Consider the following 18,651-nt stretch of genomic DNA (forward strand, 5'->3'; position numbering starts at 1 on the left):
AGTGTTTGTGGCATGTTTCCAACAGGTGGAATTCACTTGGTCTCTCCTTCCCCACTGAAGCTGCTTTCAGTACTTCCATTCTTGCCAATTTCTTTTGCCTTGTTCTCTTTCAAAGTTCAGATCCCAGCCTTCACCAACCTCAGTGGATCTCAGAAAGTTAAGGTGGATGGGACTTGGTTGGTACTTGAATGAAAAGCCCTGGGAAATCCCAAAGCTTTGGCTAGATAGGGCTGTTGAAAAATCGTCCCAGAAAAAGCAGGGACAAACCACTTACGTCTTTGTGGCAACAAAAAAGGGTTCCATGCACTCATGTTCATGAAGTCATTATGAGTCAAGCTTGACTCAGGAAGAACTGGCTTTTTGTTACATCCACTATCGGCAGGCACACGCTTTCCCACCCCTTTCATCCAGCACATCTAATTACACTAATGGAAGCTTTTTCCAAGCTTAATTATAATGCAGAGGGAGCAATCTCAGAGGGAGGGCTGTAATAGTTGGGGAGGGCAGGGTTTTAGACACTATCCATTTCCCCAAAGCATTCGCTGGGCCTCCTTTCCTGGTGACAGTGCAGCAGAACTACGTTCCTAACACTGATGACAAAGGAGCCAATGAACATTTTAAAGATATAAAGCAGTCTACCTGTACTTCACTATCCAACACCCCACCGCCCTCCACCTCAGCACTCACTGATCCAGATTAAGAGCTATTTAAATGTTGGAAATCAGCATGCTGGTGATAAGAGTGACAGAAAGATCAATGGTTCGTTTTTGAAAAAAAAAAAAAGACTGGAAATTAATTCGGCTAAAGAGCTTACCCACTTAAATTGTTTTAATACCAAGTATAGCCGCATTGCACACTATGAACATTTTGCAGATAAGCCACTTTGAAATGGGAGGAGGAGGAGGAGGAGGAGGAGGAGGAGGAGAAGGAGAAGGAGAAGGAGAAGGAGAAGGAGAAGGAGAAGGAGAAGGAGAAGGAGAAGGAGAAGGAGAAGGAGAAGGAGAAGGAGAAGGAACATGCTCAACTGAGGAATCCTCGAGATGCAATTGTAATCATTAACACACCATCTGGCTGGAGTTTTACTCAGCTTTCTTTGTGGAAAACCGGGAAGGGGGAAGAAGTTTTCAGCTTCTTAAAACCATTTCCGTTTTGCTGACCTGTCCATGTGCCAGTCAAATGGAGGCTGCTCTGTTCCATTAGCAAGCAAGAACAGGGCTGGGTGATCTGGCAGTTGTTTCTGCAGTCCAAGCAGGTGGAATGGGAGGGGAAGCGAATGTGCAGAAGAGGAGTTATGTTTGAGCCTCTTTTCACCAATTCTTTTCTAGTGACCCTGCAAACGTGCAGCTGGGAAAGCCACCTTAGGGCAGGGAGAAAGTGGGGTAGGCAGAATTTACAACAGTAAACATGTAAGCGAGGTAGGTTTGAGATACCACTGCTCTGTTTGGGTCAAAATGAAACAGCCAGGAGTATCCAAACTACTTAACCCTAAACCACACTGTGGCAATCCCACAACAGGGCTGCCATAGTAGAGATGGTCAGTCATAAAATACCCTCTGAGCACAAGGTGAAGCTGTGAAGGTGGTACCTACCCCTTTGTTTAGCCCATATAGATTCACCTTCTTACTCCAGCTTAGTTTTGTCTTTCTTCTAGAGAGGTTGGCTGGGGCTATCCTATCCTCTAGGGCAGTGTTTCGTGTGGATGCTGGCTGGGGAATTCTGGGAGTTGAAGTCCACACATCTTAAAGCTGCCAAGGTTGAGGAACACTGCTCTAGGGTTACACAAATATGGACAACCAACTAGATGGCAGTCATGAGTTTTATGGGTCACTCTGCTGCTATCTAGTGGTCATCCAGAATCATGAGGCCCACATCTGGAAGCCTTACTATTTCTGCTTCTCATTTTTTAAGAATGCCAAAGAACTCCAAAGCTATTCTCAGAAGTAATTATGATGCCAGAGACTAGAATTTTGCTTTGCTTCATGCCACCTTTCCATTTACCTATGTAAAAGGCCTTCTTTGTAACATAAAAGATGGAGCATAGTGAACAATGAAAGAAGTGTCTGTAAGTACATCAGTGTCCATGAGCACCACCTAGTCCTTTGCCAGAATAGAGAATAGTGAATGGTCAATGGGGTCAACTCTGTATAACCCAACTTCCTATGCATCTGTATGATTCTCCTCTAATTCTGTCCTCTCTTCATCTTTCTGCAGAGAAGAAATGTTTTTACAGAAATGTCACTTCTGCTTTTACAGCTAAAAGTATAATTTGGCCTTGAAGCATGAACAGGAACTGGAGTCATGGTACTATACCTCAATTCTCATAGAACTGTAGCTACATCTTTGGAAACCACATCATCACACAAAGGATCATGTGTGCAGACCAAGACCCAATTAAAGAAAAACTAGTCAGTTCACCACTTAGACAATTACAAACAGTGTAGATAAATCCAGTTGAGAAGATGAATTAAGAAATAAAATGAAAAAAGACATGCCAATACAATTAGAATTAAAATGAACAATTGACAAGGAACCCAAACATTTAAAAAGAAAAAGGCACGTATACTTTGCTTTTGAGTTCAGTCCTAGAGTCTCTGAAAGAGTGAGCTGGAGGCACTCTAGATATCTATACCATCTTTGGAAGTATATGTGTTTGGCCAATAGAACTCTTCTGTCAGAACCTGCATCACCCTACTATTGTTGTTTTACATTGTATTGCATTCGATGGGAGTTGGATTGATTTGGTTCTGCCAATTGTAACTAAGGGGGGGGGGCGTTGCAATTAAAGGTTGTAATAGGAGTAGTAACGGGTGGTGGGATGGTGCTTAACCATATATGGGCAATTTAGACTGGCCTGATTGCCGGCAAGGCAGCTGGGGCCCAAAGAGCCAGGAAGGAGCTCGGGGAGGAGGGGGAGGAAGGAGAGAGGTCAACACCAGGTGAAGAGGAATCTAGACGCCAGGCAATAAGGGGAGGGGGGATAAATAGAGGGAAGTTTTACCCAAGGCTTTAGTAGGGTACATGTAGCATGTTTGCAAGCTACATGTACCCCTTAATAAAGAAGTATTTTTCTGAACCAAGCCTGGTTGCGTGAGAATGCTTCTGAATTGGGTTTTGGACATTGTGGACTTGACATCTTCACTGTGGCCACTCCTCTATCAGTGGAACTCTTACAACAGAGGAGGCTGAAAAGAAGGAACAGATTGATGAAAATTTGTAACCTGGTACCCTCCGGACATGTTAGGTCAACTGTCCTGAAATTGCTCCTAGCCATCTTGGTTAGGAATTCTGGAACATAGCGGGAGAATGCCAGGTTCAAGAACAAAGATCTTGTATGAACCCAGCCAATATGAGTAGGGAAAAGATGCTGGCTGTGGAATTTTTCATTCTTGCAGAAAATAATGAGGAAAGAAAATGGATCAACTGCAATGGAAAAATGAGTACGTGTCCTACAGGTGAACACATACTTGGGCTGTGTTCATGCTATATGCTAAACTTGTGTTAACAAAACACAGATCTTTCATTCACCAACAAATAAATCCAATGATGGCTTTACATAGCAGGCTAAGAAAATTGTTGTATTCCTACAACCTGAACTGCAACCTCCCTAAATGCATTTTAATCTAGCATATTATATGATCTGAGCCCTGGTCTTGATTACTTCTGCTGTCATGGAACGTCTTTTTTTGTGTGTGCATCATAAAAAGGTTATTTGTTTGGATCAGTCATGTAGCCTATCCCCAATTATTTGAAAATGTTGAGGGCTCCAACAGAAAACTTTCAGAAGGCTAAATGTAATAGGCCACCACCTGCAAAGGGATTCTCCAGGATTTGCAGTACCACTAGAGAGGTGTTTCAGTGCAAGCTGTGACCCCCCAAATTAAACGCAGTCACCAGGTTTTTGTTATGGCTTACTAGGCACTCAACAAAAAAGAGATCCATTGGACTATGGATGAATCTCTGTAGGAGGTGCGCTTTATGATCTCTAAACCGTGTAGTTCTCCTCTGACTTGAATTGGGTTTCCTTCACTCCCAGCTTTTCTCGGGCTTTGCAAATTGAGTTTCCCAGCTCCATCAGTGATTATTACAGTGGCTTTTTTATTTTTTTGTTAGTTAATTGGATGTAATCCATTAGTGACAAAGGCCTATTACCAGCTGAAGTCATGAGTTATTACTGCATCAGTAAAAAAATAATGAGAAGTTTAGATGCCGGTGCTACTGTTTGGAAACTGAACTGATGGATAGCTCTCCTTCTCAACTGCGGTATAAACAAGAAATGGCGGGGGGGGGGGTGAAAGAAAAAATTGCAAAATTTGCTTCCGGGTCCAAGTCAAGGTGTTGGTTATCACCTTTAAAGCCCTTCATGGCATGGGACCAGGTTATCTGAGGAACCGCCTCGCCCCGGCTATTTCACCCCACCCCACTCGGTCCAGCAGAAGGGGCAGGTTGCAGACCCCACCGGTCAGGGAATTTCGACTGGGGGGGTCTAGGCAGAGGGCCTTTTCTGCTGTGGCTCCCGCCCTATGGACCATCCTGCCTCCCGAGGTCCGGTGCGCCCCCTCCCTCGTGGCCTTCAGGAAAGGTATTAAATCCTGGCTTTGCCAGAAGGCCTGGGGGCCGGAGGGGGCCCGCACCTGTGGAGATGGCTGGTGGGATGATGGGTTGCCCCCCCCCCCAGCATCTTACAGATTTTTATAGGGCCAAAATTAGAGGAGGTTTTTTACGGTATTTTAATATGTTTTTAAATTATTTATAGTTTTTAGCCATCTTGGAGAGAATTGTATTTCTTCGTTTTTATTGTGAGCCGCCCAGAGTCACCCGTGGGGGAGATGGGCGGCATACAAGCCGAATAAATAAATAAATAAATAAATAAATAGTAGGAGAACTTTCAAAACAGGCAAGGTTTTTCCCCCCCGCAGTAGGCATATGCCCTACAATGGGAGAGGCAAAACAGTGCCTATAACATCAATGGAGATCTATTTTGGAGATCTGTAATTTCACTCCCCCATCCAACTTTTTAAAGCTCTTTTAACTCTGATGGTTGGTACCTTGCTAACGAATGTGCAAGCCTCTCACTTCGTTATTTGCAAGAATGCTTCTTGGCCCCATGTAAGCTCCATAATGACGCTTGGGAAATGAAAAGACGGGTGGCTACATTACAGTAATAAACTAGTGTTTCTCAAGCTTGGCAACTTTAAGATACACGGACTTCCAATTACAAAGTCACACTGAAAACAGTGACTTACAACTGGACCGTCACAGGGTCCCCGCAGTCACATGATCCAAATTTGGGCGCTTGGCGACCAGCATGTATTTCTGGGTTCCAGCATCCCAGAGTCACAGGACTGCCATTGCGACCTTCCCAGAGGGCTTCCAACAACCAAAGTCAACGGGAGGGAGACAGATTGGCTTAATGACTGCAGTGTTTTGCTTAACCACCAGAGCAGAAAAGGTCATAAAAGCAGGGGTGACTCACTTAACGACCACATCACTTAGCAACAGAAATTCCGATCCCAATTAAGGTCATAAGTCGATGACTGCCTGTATCTTGTAGTTTCTGTCCTTACCCAGATTAGCATTCAGGAGACCTTCCTGAAACCTGGGTACTTCTTGCTTCCTTGATCATGCCCAGCAATGTAGGGTCTGACAATTACTTTTTCAACACGATATTGTAAGCAGTGAAGCTATTCAGATTCAATGGGGGGAAAGCATGATGGCAGACATGTTGTCCTGGTTAGCTTGCCTTAAATGGCACCCAAGCTCAGAAAAAGACACAGCATCCACTTTGAGTCCTGATTGCTGCACAGCCACAGTCATCCATCAGTGTCATTTCAGTTCTGAAACACGGGAAGCTCCATTTGCTCCTTCATTTCCCCAAATTTTCAAGCTACACTAGATTACATCCCAGCCAAGCTCCAACACCTCCCAGGTCCACTACCCTGAAAGATGGAAAGATACAAATAGTTGTGAAGAAAAGGATAGGATTTGTGTAACTGGCTAGCAATGGCCATAAAAGTGACAGAAGAAAGCTCGCTTCTCAGGCTGATTTACGATAGTTTTTCTTTATGTAGTCTTTTAGAGAAGAGTCATTAGAAGAGTCCCCGACTTTCAGGACTTCTCAATTTTTCACCTCTGTTTCATTGCAGGAAACCAGCTCAGGAGAAGCAAGCAGAGCAACATGCAAGAAAATATACTGAGCGTGCAGTAATAAAGGTTCATTGCCAATAAGCTTCTCAGAAACAAATGGTTGGATTTATGGGATCCAACACTAGAGCAATGGAAATGTCTTGTACTAAGCAGCAGAGGATTAGCAGGATGGCTGCAAAAGATCATATTCTTATTGTATTTTTTGCAGAAAAACATATTGCCTTAGCTTGCAACATGATCTCTCCCTAGAACACACAAGGACAGATGTCTCTTGAGCATTAGACGCCAGGTTCATGGGGTTTACTGACATTTCAAGCAATTATATTACAGAACTGCGGAAGAGCATATGGGTAACCACTGAGCTTCTGCGAGCAGCTGAGGACACTTGGAGCACTGAGGAGAACCTCAACTTATACTATCAAAGGTTTCCTCTCCTGAGTATATGAAGAGCTCATATGCTTAACAGCCATGGGAATACTGACATGAGGACCTCAAATGGAAGTTGTTTTTTTACATTTTCTTTATCCCGCCTTTATTATTTTTATAAATAACTCAAGGCAGTGAACATATCTAGTATTCCTTCCTCCTCCTATTTTCCCCACAACAACAACCCCATGAGGTGAGTTGGGCTGAGAGAAAGCGACTGGCCCAAAGTCATCCAACCAGCTTTCATGCCTAAGGCAAGACTAGAACTCACCGTCTGTTGGTTTCTAGCCTGGTGCCTTCACCACTAGACCAAACTGGCTCTCAGTTTTCTTAACAAGGAAAGCTGTTCTTTCCTTCTCAATCAACAGGGAGCAATAGCCAATAACACTGAACATTAGGAGGGGAGGAGGATGCAAGACACAGGGTATAAAAGAAAAGATAAAAGGAAAGACACAGGAGATTCCAGATCTGATGCGACATTGTCACAGCCCACAGTTTCACATAGGCACATGTTCTGCTAAGAAGTTCAGCTTTACCAAATGAGCTGTGTTTTGATTTTGCCTCGGTAGCATGAGCTCCCTCCTTCCTTTGACCTATTGCCATGCTCTTTCAGATTTTGCAGCTAAGTTAGCACAAAGCCATGAAGAAGATAGCTAACAGCAGTTCACAAGCAAGTTGACACAAGATGCTGATGAGAAGAGAACACTTGGAAAAAGAGGACAAGGTCATGCCATATGCAGGAAACGGGGAAAGAACATTGAGAGGAATGGGCCAGTGACGTGTCATATCCTAAGTTTGAAAGCAGGGAGACATCACAGGAGAAGAAAGAAGATTCTGGACTTTGCCTTCTGGGAAAAACTAGCCCTTTGGTTCCCATTGTCCCAGCACCCCTTTCACCAGATCCTGTCTTGGAGAGATTGATGAAGTACTTAATGACTCTACCGTGGATATTGGGAAAGCTTGAATCCACCAAGAAGACCTTAAGTAGACGTGCCCTACTCCCCACTCTCCTCCTCCTCCTCCTTTCTTTTCCTCTTCCCTTAGATTAAGATACTGAACTTTATAATTTGCCAAATTTTAGGTACTCAATTCTGTAACCATTTCAATGAGCTCCAGATAGAAGCACAGAATCTAACCTTTTAGAATCACTCACTCAGCTTTCAGTAAAGAAATAGTAAAGAACAAATTTAATCTGATTATTAACCTCATGTGTACAGCTCACTCAAAGAATGCAAAGGAATGTAAATTGAATGTTGTGCACAATTGTGCCTGGGAGACTAGAACGTGTGATTGAATTAGAAATATAAGGCTTTTAGGGGCCAATCTGGCAAGTGTCACTGGAGCAAGACTTGGTAGAAATATCCAAACTAATACAGGGAACTTTAGGAGTCTATCTAATATGGATATTGCTGATATAAACTGGGCCAGTCATGGTAGAGGTTTTCCCTAGAGGATGGGCTGACTTATGAGCTCAAACTCCTAATGTGGAACATTTATGAAGGCTGTTCCAAAGTGCTGGATTTACTGAGAGTCACAACGTGACCTCACAAAGAAAAAGGAAAAGTGGTGAAAAAGTCCCAATATGGACCCACAAAGTGTTGTGTGAATGAAGTGGGGAAAAAAATACATACAGTTGACATACAGAGTTGTTGTGAGGAAAACATGAGGTGGAAGCATTATGTATGCTGCCTTGAGTTGGACAACAGGAGGAGGAGGAGGAGGAGGAGGAAGGTGTATCTGCAAATACATACTTACACAGAAGTAGAAGAACCAAATACCCCGTTGGGAGCTAGTTCTTGATTAGTGTCATTGTGTACACATTTGATGGTTGCTAAAATTATAGGTCAAAAAGGGGTTTTAGCCCTCCAAGAGAGGGAGGTAAAGAAGACATTTCATAAAGAGCTTCTCCAACCTCAGTGCTCAAAGTATTATGGCTCCAATTCTGCCCCCAGGATTGGCCTCCATTTTCATTTTTGTGCCAGTTCTGGCAGAAATATCTTTACCCCCTCAGGTGATAAGCAGAAGCCCTCTCAAAGCAGCCTTCAAGAAGATCCAACCCCTTGATGACTTGAGAAGGCCCTTTTGAATGGTTCACACCCCTTGGGAGAGGGTTTCTTAAGATAGACAACAGAAGGCAAGGAAGCAGCTATATAGTAACCTCTTCATCTGTCCTCCTGCCTTGCTGCTACAAAAGGCAAATGAGATTAAAAACAAAATATCCTCGAACGTGCCCATATTTGCATTTTAAAATATCACCAGTCAGAGAACTGTAACTGTTTTTTTTTTAACCACTTCTTATTGAAATTGATGAAAGAACTTGCTCCTGGAATTGATTTCAGAAAGAAGAGCACATTGAGAAATTCTTATGGGTAGTATCTGTCATTTTGACATTTCTTTAATGATGAATTAACCAAGGAGAGCACATGTGAATGTCTTGTCTTCATTCAACTTCTCACCAGTGGCCTGCACCCTCTCTGCGTTCCCCTGCTTCAATGAAACCCCAAAGGTAGACTTTACAAGGGGGCTCCCTCTTGCCATGAGGGAATCCCTCTCATGGCCTTGAGGAGAAAACCCACTCTTGAAAAATAGTGGGTGAATTCCTCCTTCCCTGATTAAATTGTCCAACCAATTCTGCCACCCAGAAATTTGGTGGAGAAGATCCAAAGGCTATCTATGCCCACCAATTACAGTTTACTTCTCTTTCTTAAAGCTAAACTTGTTTGTTACTTCCAAAAGAGACACCCCTCCTGTTGTGTGCTGATAAATAGCCTTCTACAGGGAGGCCATCTTGAGAATGGCTTCCCGCACAGACCTTAATGTCTGGAAAAAGTCATTATGGGAGAGGTGGTCTTTCAGGGAGTCAGACCCTCAGCTGTTTTAGGGCTAGAACATTAACATCTTAAATGGAAAAGAATTTGGAACTGATTTGTTTGAAGAGCTGATGTTCTACCCCTAACCTTGGTGATAAAATCAGCATGATAGGAAGGTCCCAGCTCAACCCCTGGAATTTTTCCCCATGGATCCACTGTTTCTTCGTGTGTGTGTGTGTGTATTTTAAGAGTACCAGGAGGGAATTCAGATCTTTCAACTTCTCACATACTCTAACTTGGCCCATGAACCTTTACTCAGAGGTTAAAAATCAATCTATTCTCTCCAGTCTGAATGTGGTGAACACTTTTGCAAAACGCCTTCCCCTCAGGTGGCTTTCTTTCGCTTTCAGGTTTCTTAAGCTATTGAGGTACACAAAATCTCTTTGCTTTCTTGCCAGGCACCTCTAATTCAAGCAAAGTGGTGAGCTGGGTTGTTATAGTTACTGCCCTGTGAATCATCTCAGCATTTTTGCAATAACATTTCCAGGGAATGGCATTTCACGTGCTGACACAGAAAACTTTTATTGAGGATTGGGATGAGGTCAGACAGACGGATGATCCGTGGAGTTACATGCCTGCTTTTATCTTCTAATCATAATCATGAAATTAGAAACTCTTTTTCTACACCATTTTTCCCCTTCCATTTTTGGAATGATTCTTAACAATGGCACTGAAGATGGGGAGGAAGGCAGAGCTGAAAACCCCATAATCATCAACTAATCAACAGTGAAGAGACGTCTAACATGCTAAAGGCTGCATTCATATGTCATGTAACCTAACTATCACATTTAATTGCTTTCTGGATTTGCACAACAAATTGGTCACTTGACGGTTCAAACAGGTTTGGTTCATACAATGCATTAAGCTTCTGTCTACCCTAGGTAGACCAGACCAGGCAATCAACTCCACAGGAAGGCTAAAACTATTTGTGTTGAGATTGACTATTTATTTTTATTTATTTATTTAATTTATATAGTCGTCCATCCCACAGAAGTGACTCTGGGCAGCTCACAAAATAAAAATTAACAACATTGCAAGTCTGATGGCTCTGTGCTTCCACCTCCCTCTTCTACTTCAGTGAATTAGGGAGGCATCTGCCTCAGCCACTTCTAAATGTTATCTTGTTGCTCTGGACTTGAAAAAGGTTTCAGCCCCTTTGCCCAGGGAACAGTTCCTGCATATCTCCATCAAAGTCTCCTTCCTTACTCTCTACAGCCACTACTCCCTCACCCTAATTTTAACAAAGCACGGGAAGCATTAAGACGATCACTTTGGAGTTCCTTCCAACCCCTTTACCAGCGGTGGAACTGTCTTCTGTGTTATGTCTCTATATTTGGGTTCTTGTCTTATATTGCATTGGCGCATATGTTTGGGTCACATGACAAGGCAGGAGGCAGGTTTAGAATGGAAGAGACCTCAACGTTTCAATTCACGGCCCCTTTTGCACAGATGCTCTGGGGAATCTTTTCCTGGAGTTCTCTCCTTTGCAGCCTCCAGCTGGATTTATCCTATTTTCACAATCACTCTTGGGCTGGTTTCTCCCGAATAAATTTGGTCCCGTTCGGTTCAGTTTTCAGAGCATTATGGTGCAGACAGGCAGAGTTGCAACTCTTTTTACTTAATTTCTTTCCAACATTCCACTGGGATGAAAGAAGAAAAAGTAGGAAGTATTATATTCCATCGGCAGGTAGGAAGATCTGGGTAGGCGTGTCTAGCAAAATGTAAACAGCAGGGCCAGATGCAGCCTGCCAAGATCCATGGTGGTGTGGTTTGCCTTACATTCAGAGTAGCTATTTTCCCCTGCCCTCCGTCCACTCCGTGTCAGTACTCAGGAGATTTCAACCTGTTGAAGCAGGAGGCAGACAAGGACTTTTCTGATGTGTAATCTGGAGCCCCTTCAAAAAGATTCAGTGAACTGGCATGTGTTCTCCTTGTTTGTTTGGGATTATGTGCTACTATTGTCAAAAGCATTGCCTGCCTGAATAATCCCTTCTGTTGGCAAAATAATGTTTTTGCCACAACAATGAACATGCTCCAGTCAATTCCAAGACAAAAAAAGCCCCTGAGCACTGGGAGGAAAACATATTTAACAGGCTGATCCACAGAGAGACATAATTTGATTAGTGTATTAGTTTATTACCAATCCTGCAATCTAGATGGGGGTGGGGAATTATAATGATCCATAGGCAAGCTTAAGCAGCTAAAGGAGAAAGGGAAAAAAATAGAATTAGGCCTAAAGGCCTGCTTTTCTCTCCCCACATTTACACTAACTGAATTTAGCATGTCCTAAGATTACAGCTGCTCGGTCTTTAACTGAGTTAGTTAACATGTTGCATGAACACATCATTGAGCCACATTCTAGCCCACCTCAATTTAGCCTGGTAAATTGGTTCAAATGCAGCTCTTTATGGTTCATTATAACAATGAACTTAGAAGACTGGGCTGAGTAAACCATGGTTCAGATGAACACAGTAAGCAGAGTCCATAAACATAGCCAATGTGCTAGTGGACAAAGCCATTCATCCATTTTTCCAAATCTTCCTTTGGCCTTTTAAGCTATTCTTGACAGAAAGAGGAATGTTTTATCCTATTTAAATGCAGGAATGGTGACCATCTAAAGGGGATTCCCAAGCCAACCTTGGGACAAAATATTTTTACCAACTTACACAGGAATCAACCATCTTTTAAGGCTAGCTACCATCCTCCAACATTATGCCATTAATCTTCCAAGAAGGTCCAAATTAGGCAGTTTGAAGGCTGTGGCATCATTGGGGATGGTAGGCAGGCAAGACCGATTCCCTGGCACCAGGCTGCCAATCACTGGCTGAAGGAATGCTGTTTTGGGGGGTGTTCTTGCTATTTGAATTTGTTTTATCATGGTGGTTGTCACCCTTTATCTGATTCCAGAGCATTCTTCCATTCAAGGGAATTGGTTGGCCCAGGAGTCAGCAAGCTTTGGGGGCAGTAAGCATCATCAAAGTTATTATTCATGATGCTACACCATCCTAAATATATTTGTATGTGTATTTATATTCAAATGTCAGAAATCTGATAAAGTCTCCTGAAAAAACACAGAGATTTTGCAAGACCTGGCCAAAATTCTTGCAAGTTAGCTATTGTTTTAAAAAGTTCATTTTTATTTCTTGAAATGCCTTCTTGTAGTCTCATAGGCCCCTTGATCCTGACCCTTGACTTTGAACCCTGCTTGTTTCTATTCATAGGCCAGACCATTCCCCATGCAGTCATTGTCCGGTTACTAGATGATATTCTGAAGCTTTCCCTAAAGGAAAATCTACTTGATTGGGGTAATAGCATCTCCTGACACTTAAACTAAGGTAGAAATGCATTTCTCCCCCGAGCTGGCTCAAGGTATTTTGTTACCTAGGCGAGGGGGAAGAAAAACACATGGATGCAGATTAGTGTTGACATATACCAGGGGAAGTGGGGGAAATAATGTATAAATAAAGAGTTTTAAATTTGCAGTTTAGACAACAAAGCATCTCTAGTCCCCTTGGTTTTGTAAATCAGTGCATTAAAAGAAATGCCTGTATCTATTTTTTCCCTTTGGAATGTAGTTGATTCAACAATTATTTCTCTGCAATCCAATAACAGTTGAATGAGGAAAAATGAAGACCACCCAGCTAGCCAGTATCTGCCTTTAAGAGAAAATTGAAGTATGCAAACTTTTGGAAGCTCGGAGACTAGCTTATACTGATGATGATTGGGAGAACTCAGTAGATACAACCAAAGTGGCAGGACCCCACACAGGTACAGGTAGTCTTTGTTTAGTGAGTGCCTCACTTAACAACCATTCACAGTTACGACGGTGATGAAAAAGTAACTTTTTGACCAATCCTCACGTTTACGACCTTCACAGGTCTGTAAAGCAAAGGAAAGCTAAAGTCAGATCAAAACCACAGTCGCAGTTTCACTTAGTGATCGCTTCACTTAATGGCCAAGCTGCCAGTCCCAATTGTGGTCACTAAACGAGGACTATCTGTCATGAGCCAGAGCAAAGATTTGCCTTCTTTCATGAATAGTTTGGGCATTTAAAAAAAAGTGTGTTTAGCCAGTCTGATGGTTTATATTACAGGCTTCCAATATTTGATGATATGATATCAGCAACATGGTCCCTGGGGGTTCTAAAGATTACGGAATGTGTGTGTGTGTGTGTGTGTGTGCACGTGCATATGTGTGTATTTGCACATGAATATGTATATGTGTGTGTGGATGGATGGATGGATGGATGGATGGACAGACAGACAGACAGACAGACAGACAGATTTTCCCCCAGGAGTTGCAGCCTGTTCATATATGATTTGAAATTTACAGTTTCATTTTTTTTTCAAGTCCTACATAGTTTTCTCTGTATCATCTCCTGCAAGTCAATCCTCTGCAGAGAAAGCTATATAAGATTGCCATGTTAGTTGTCTCTAAAAAAACAAATATAGCCCACTGATCTTTTCAGACCTTTGATCATTCTGATTCCCTTTACTTTCCCTTTTTCCAGTTCTATAGTAACCTTTGAGGGGCAAGGAACCCAAAATGTAGCATTGTGATTACCTGTTATTATAATTTATGTACTACCAGCACAGCAATTCTCAAGAGTTCTTGCCTTGAGGCATTTACAGACTAAAACTTGACAGAGGAGAAATGAGGGCTTTAAATAATTCAAGCCGCAGCATAATGATTGATTCAATTGTTAGCAAAGCTCATTCCAAAACTACCTTAAAAAGGGCAGTTGAAGATTGATTGATTGATTGATTGATTGATTGATTGATTTTTGTGCATTTTCAAATGCCAATTTGTTTATTTCTTTATTAAATGTATTTGACTATCCACTTGCCAAGTGATTCCAGACAGCTAACAAGGATGAAAAGCAATAATGCAGAAAAATGATAAAAAAGTAAAACATAAAGGAAAGCATAATGCACTGGGGATTACATATAGAGGTTATAGCAAGCTCAGGGCCTTTTTAAAGCTGCAGGATTAGGGCTTACTGAATTTGGGGGGGGGGGGGTTTGCTGTTCCATAGGGCAGGCACTCTGATAGAGAAGACATGTCTCCTGGGTCCAGTAAGATGGCACTGTTTAATAGATGGGACCGTGGACCAAGCAAAGATAATCGGAGATAAGCATTCCCACAAATATCCAGGCCCTGTGCCATGAAGGACTTCAAAGGTCACCACCACACTTTGAATTGTACTGGTAACCAGGGCAATTCATGCAGTAGTGGTGTCACATGGGGACACTCCCATAACTACTCACACTTCCACAGTCTGGACCAGCTATATTTTCCAGCTGTTTTTCAAGGGCACCTAATGTAGAGCATGGTGCAATTGTCCAAATGAGAAGTAGGTAGGGTGTGAATGGCTCTCAGGAGGGCCTCCTGATCCAGGAATGGGTGCATCTTGGTGCACAAGATGGATTTGGGCAAAGCCACAGCTGCCACCTGCTCTTCCAGCAGAAGCCAGGAGTCAAGGAGGACCTCCAAACTGTATACCAGTTCCGTCTAGAGTAGTACAACTTCATCTAGAACTAATGGTAGAAGATCTCCAGAGTTGGGTGGTCCCTAAATCCACAGTCCCTTGGTATTGCTATGGTTGACTCTAAACCTGTTCATCTACTTCCAGACTCCCTCCACACATGGGATAAAACCTTCACAGCATCACCTGGACAGCCCAGGGTTGAGATATACAGCTGGGTATCATCAGTGTACTTATGATACTTAACTCAGTGCTACTGGATGACTTCACTCACTGCCTTCATGTAGATCTTAAAAAGGAAGAGAGACCATCAAATCCTGAGACACATTACATAACAGAGATCTAGAGCTAGATCTCTTCTTCATCCAGCACCAACTGAAATTGGCCCTGGAGGAAGAGATCCACCACATGTCCCTCCCCCCCCCAACTTCCAGTGCCCTGAGTTGGTCTGAAAAGATACCATGATTAATGGTATTGGAAGCTGCTGAGAGATCAAGGAGGGCCAAAACAGATGCACTATCCCCATTCACAACCCCGTGTGATCAATGCTTTCTCAGTACTATGCCCAGGTCTGAAACCTGACTGGAAGGAATCCAGATAATCTGCTTCCTCCACAGCCCTCTGAAGCTTCAGACCAACACCTTCTCTAAACCCTTCCCCAGGAAGAAAGGTTGGAAACCAGTCAGAAAATATTCACAAAGTTTGGTCCAGGAATGATTTCTTTAAGAGGGATTTTATTAAGTACTGAGTGAAGTACATCCCTTCACTCGAGGATGAATTCACCACCTCTTGGTTCCAACTACACATCATCTCCCAGGAGACTTTGACTAACCAGGATCTAATCAACAGATGGCTGCATTCACAGCCTCAAGGATCCTATGCACTTTCTCAAGATTCAGACATTCAAGCTCATTCCAGATAACCAAGCCAAAACATGCTTCAGTCACCTCAGCAGGACCCGCACAATCACAGAATCCAGCTTAAAGCAGATCCAAGCAACTTTATCCATCAGATATCATGAATAATCCTCACAATGGCCCTGCAGATATTCCTCTTACCCTTCTGTCCCTAGTAGGGACTGGGTCACACTAAACAGGGCTATCAACCAGCACTGTGTGGATGCAATATGAGCAAAAAAAAAATAGGAGCTGAATCTTTCTCCATCACTGGTGATGGGTCAATTGTTGACACCATATTTAATAATGTTAGCATATTACTCTTAGTGTTTTAATTAAGTAAGATTTTGATTGATGTTGTATACATTCATTATTGTGTGGATTTTTGTGTTGGGTTTTATACACAGGTTCTGTGGGCTACCTAGAGTATATCTGGTTTCAGGTGGTAGACAAATCTCATAAACAAACAAACAAGCAAACAAACAAAGGGACATCATCTTCTACTCCAGCTGAAGACAGCAAAGGAGCTTCAGAGGCATGAGAGAAGCTGCATGGAACATAACTCTCAATCCAAATCTCTCCTGTCTAAAAATTGCCATGCATCAGGGCTTCATTCATCTAAACGATACAACTGATATGGTTTGCTGCCCATTTCACCCTGCAAGTAGAGCAAAGAAACTCCCAATGTTCATGCTTTGCATATTCCAAATGCACCATGTGTCAGGTTATCCTGGTGTCCCCCACTGTATCCCATGTAAACAGAAGCAACCCCAGGAGGGCTTTGCAAACTTAGATGTTGAGATTTGATTCAAAGGCAATTCATTCAAATTCCAAATTGGTTTTCTAAATCAGATCAACCCGAGGATTCAAACCAAGAAAGCAAAATGTTGAATGGGTTCACCCTATCCCCATTTTCCACGTTCACAATATTGCATATGCAAATCTCTTGGATATGATCACCCCTCCCATTGAGATTAAAAAAAACCCAGCATTTTGATTCATTCTTGACATACCTGTTTCTCCCCACTTCGCTTCCTGTAATTCAGAAGCAGTTCCACAGCCCCCACCACTTCCTTCCGTATTGCATACAGGAGCGCATCTCCCACATAGACACTGTGGCTCAATAACAACTCCATAATCTCTAAGTTTTCGTTCTCTATGGCTATTAGAAGGGCACTGCGGCCAAGAGGGTCCATGCAGTTGATGTTGATGTTGTAGTAGATCTCCGCCTCCTCTAAGGAATGTTTCACGCTGGCATAGTCCCCCTTCTCCACAGCACTGAGGTAGGCCTTCTCCTCCGAGGACAGCTCCACTTCTGCCCGTACAATTTGCAGCGGGATCCGATCTCTATAGGGGGAGTAATTTACTTTTTTGTAATACAGCTGAGCCATTTTTCATAGCGACTGGGTGGCCTGTTTGGAAAACAAAGAAAGCAGGGTTTTATAAGAGACAGCTCCAAAATTCGTTATTGGGAAAGACTACATGCAGAACATTCCACATCAACTTTTCCTGAACCTAAAGTCCTCCAGATTTATGGGACTAGCTCTCCTGATTCCCAGCTAACATGTCCTTTATGTAAATACCATAGAAATCATACGCCCCTTAGGACTTTTGTTGACCCCTTGATTATCACTAGAGGGGGAAGATCATTTTCCATATTCTTTTATATTTGTCATTGTAGTGTGTTGCCTGGAGTATAGGATGAAACCTGAGAAGAATCAAACCAGGATTTCAGTTGGATCATAACACTTTCTAGAAGATTCATGGCCTGTCACTGCCTAAACCAAATATCCTCAACCAAATGCCCTCCAGACGTGTAAATTCCTATAATTTGCCCAACTTGCCCAACGAATGCCAGGGCACCAGCTTATCTGCCTTACTGAGTTGCTACAAAGGTAGGCATTATTGTCAGGATCAGGTCAGAGTTGGTGGGTTACCTCAAGCAATTCAGAGGAAGGATGGAATAGGAAATAATGTAGTGGCCAATACAACAAATAGCCATATGAAATGTTTACTACACAAAGTCAGTTGTAGTGTAATGGTTGAAGTATGGGTCTTGGATCAGAGAGATCAGATTCAAGTCCCAACTTAACCTCAGAGCTTCCTGGGTGATTTTGGGCCAGGCATTCTCTCTGAACTCAACCTATTCAAAAGGCTGTTGTATAAGCCACTTTGAATTCTCATAGAAAAGGGAGAATAGAAATGCAAGCTATAAAGAAAAGAACTCTCTCTCTACCCAGCCCTGAATCAGCTCTACTTAGATTAGGTGCAACTCCTCAAGGAGGTAAAGCACTGGTACCATTAGAGAAGACTTCAGTATAGTCCAATCAGCAGGAGGTCCTCCGAACACAGCTTATGCATTGCCACTTAAGGAGAAGGCTTACCTGAAACCACTAACCCCAGACTTTATCAACATCACTTACTAAAGATCTCTACCAGCCTAATTACTACACAATAATTCACCTACTACCTAGTGCTGAACTGAAATTTTCTATTCCTTTTTTCCAGCCAATTCTTAGACTGGTGAAATAGAATTTGCTTTAGAAATTCCTTTCGTGGGAGAAGAAAAAAAATCAGTGAAATTTTCACGGCCAGACTGTGGCATTTTCACTTAGTTACCAGATGCCCAAAGGGTGTCTTCCCTTGAACAGTCCTATCACTGGTGGTCTCCAGCCTTCCTGCATTTTCTTTAAATCCCAAGGGAAGTCACCTGGAAGGAGTTCCTCTCTGGATCTTGTTCAGACTGAGAAGAGCATTTGGCCAAGGAGGCTTTTGAGTGACATAAAGATCTGCCATAGAAAACCACATCGTCAGCAGTAGCACCCTCAGC

At 42.7% G+C, this 18,651-nt stretch overlaps 1 protein-coding gene across 1 annotated transcript in view; it reads right to left on the bottom strand.

Moving 5' to 3' along the window:
- The window catches only part of TRPC5 (transient receptor potential cation channel subfamily C member 5), a 112,250-nt gene extending 95,038 nt beyond the window's left edge, over positions 1-17,212 (bottom strand). The window contains exon 1 of the mRNA XM_088129173.1: positions 16,835-17,212. Coding sequence (XP_087985299.1) covers positions 16,835-17,212 — 378 coding nt within the window. The remainder of the gene's footprint in view (positions 1-16,834) is intronic.
- Positions 17,213-18,651: the final 1,439 nt, after the last annotated feature.

The sequence above is a fragment of the Python bivittatus genome, unplaced genomic scaffold (assembly GCF_059951505.1).
Source record: "Python bivittatus isolate LINGU-HERP-01145 unplaced genomic scaffold, Pbiv_v1 ctg000790_np1212, whole genome shotgun sequence".
Classification (NCBI taxonomy): domain Eukaryota; kingdom Metazoa; phylum Chordata; class Lepidosauria; order Squamata; family Pythonidae; genus Python; species Python bivittatus.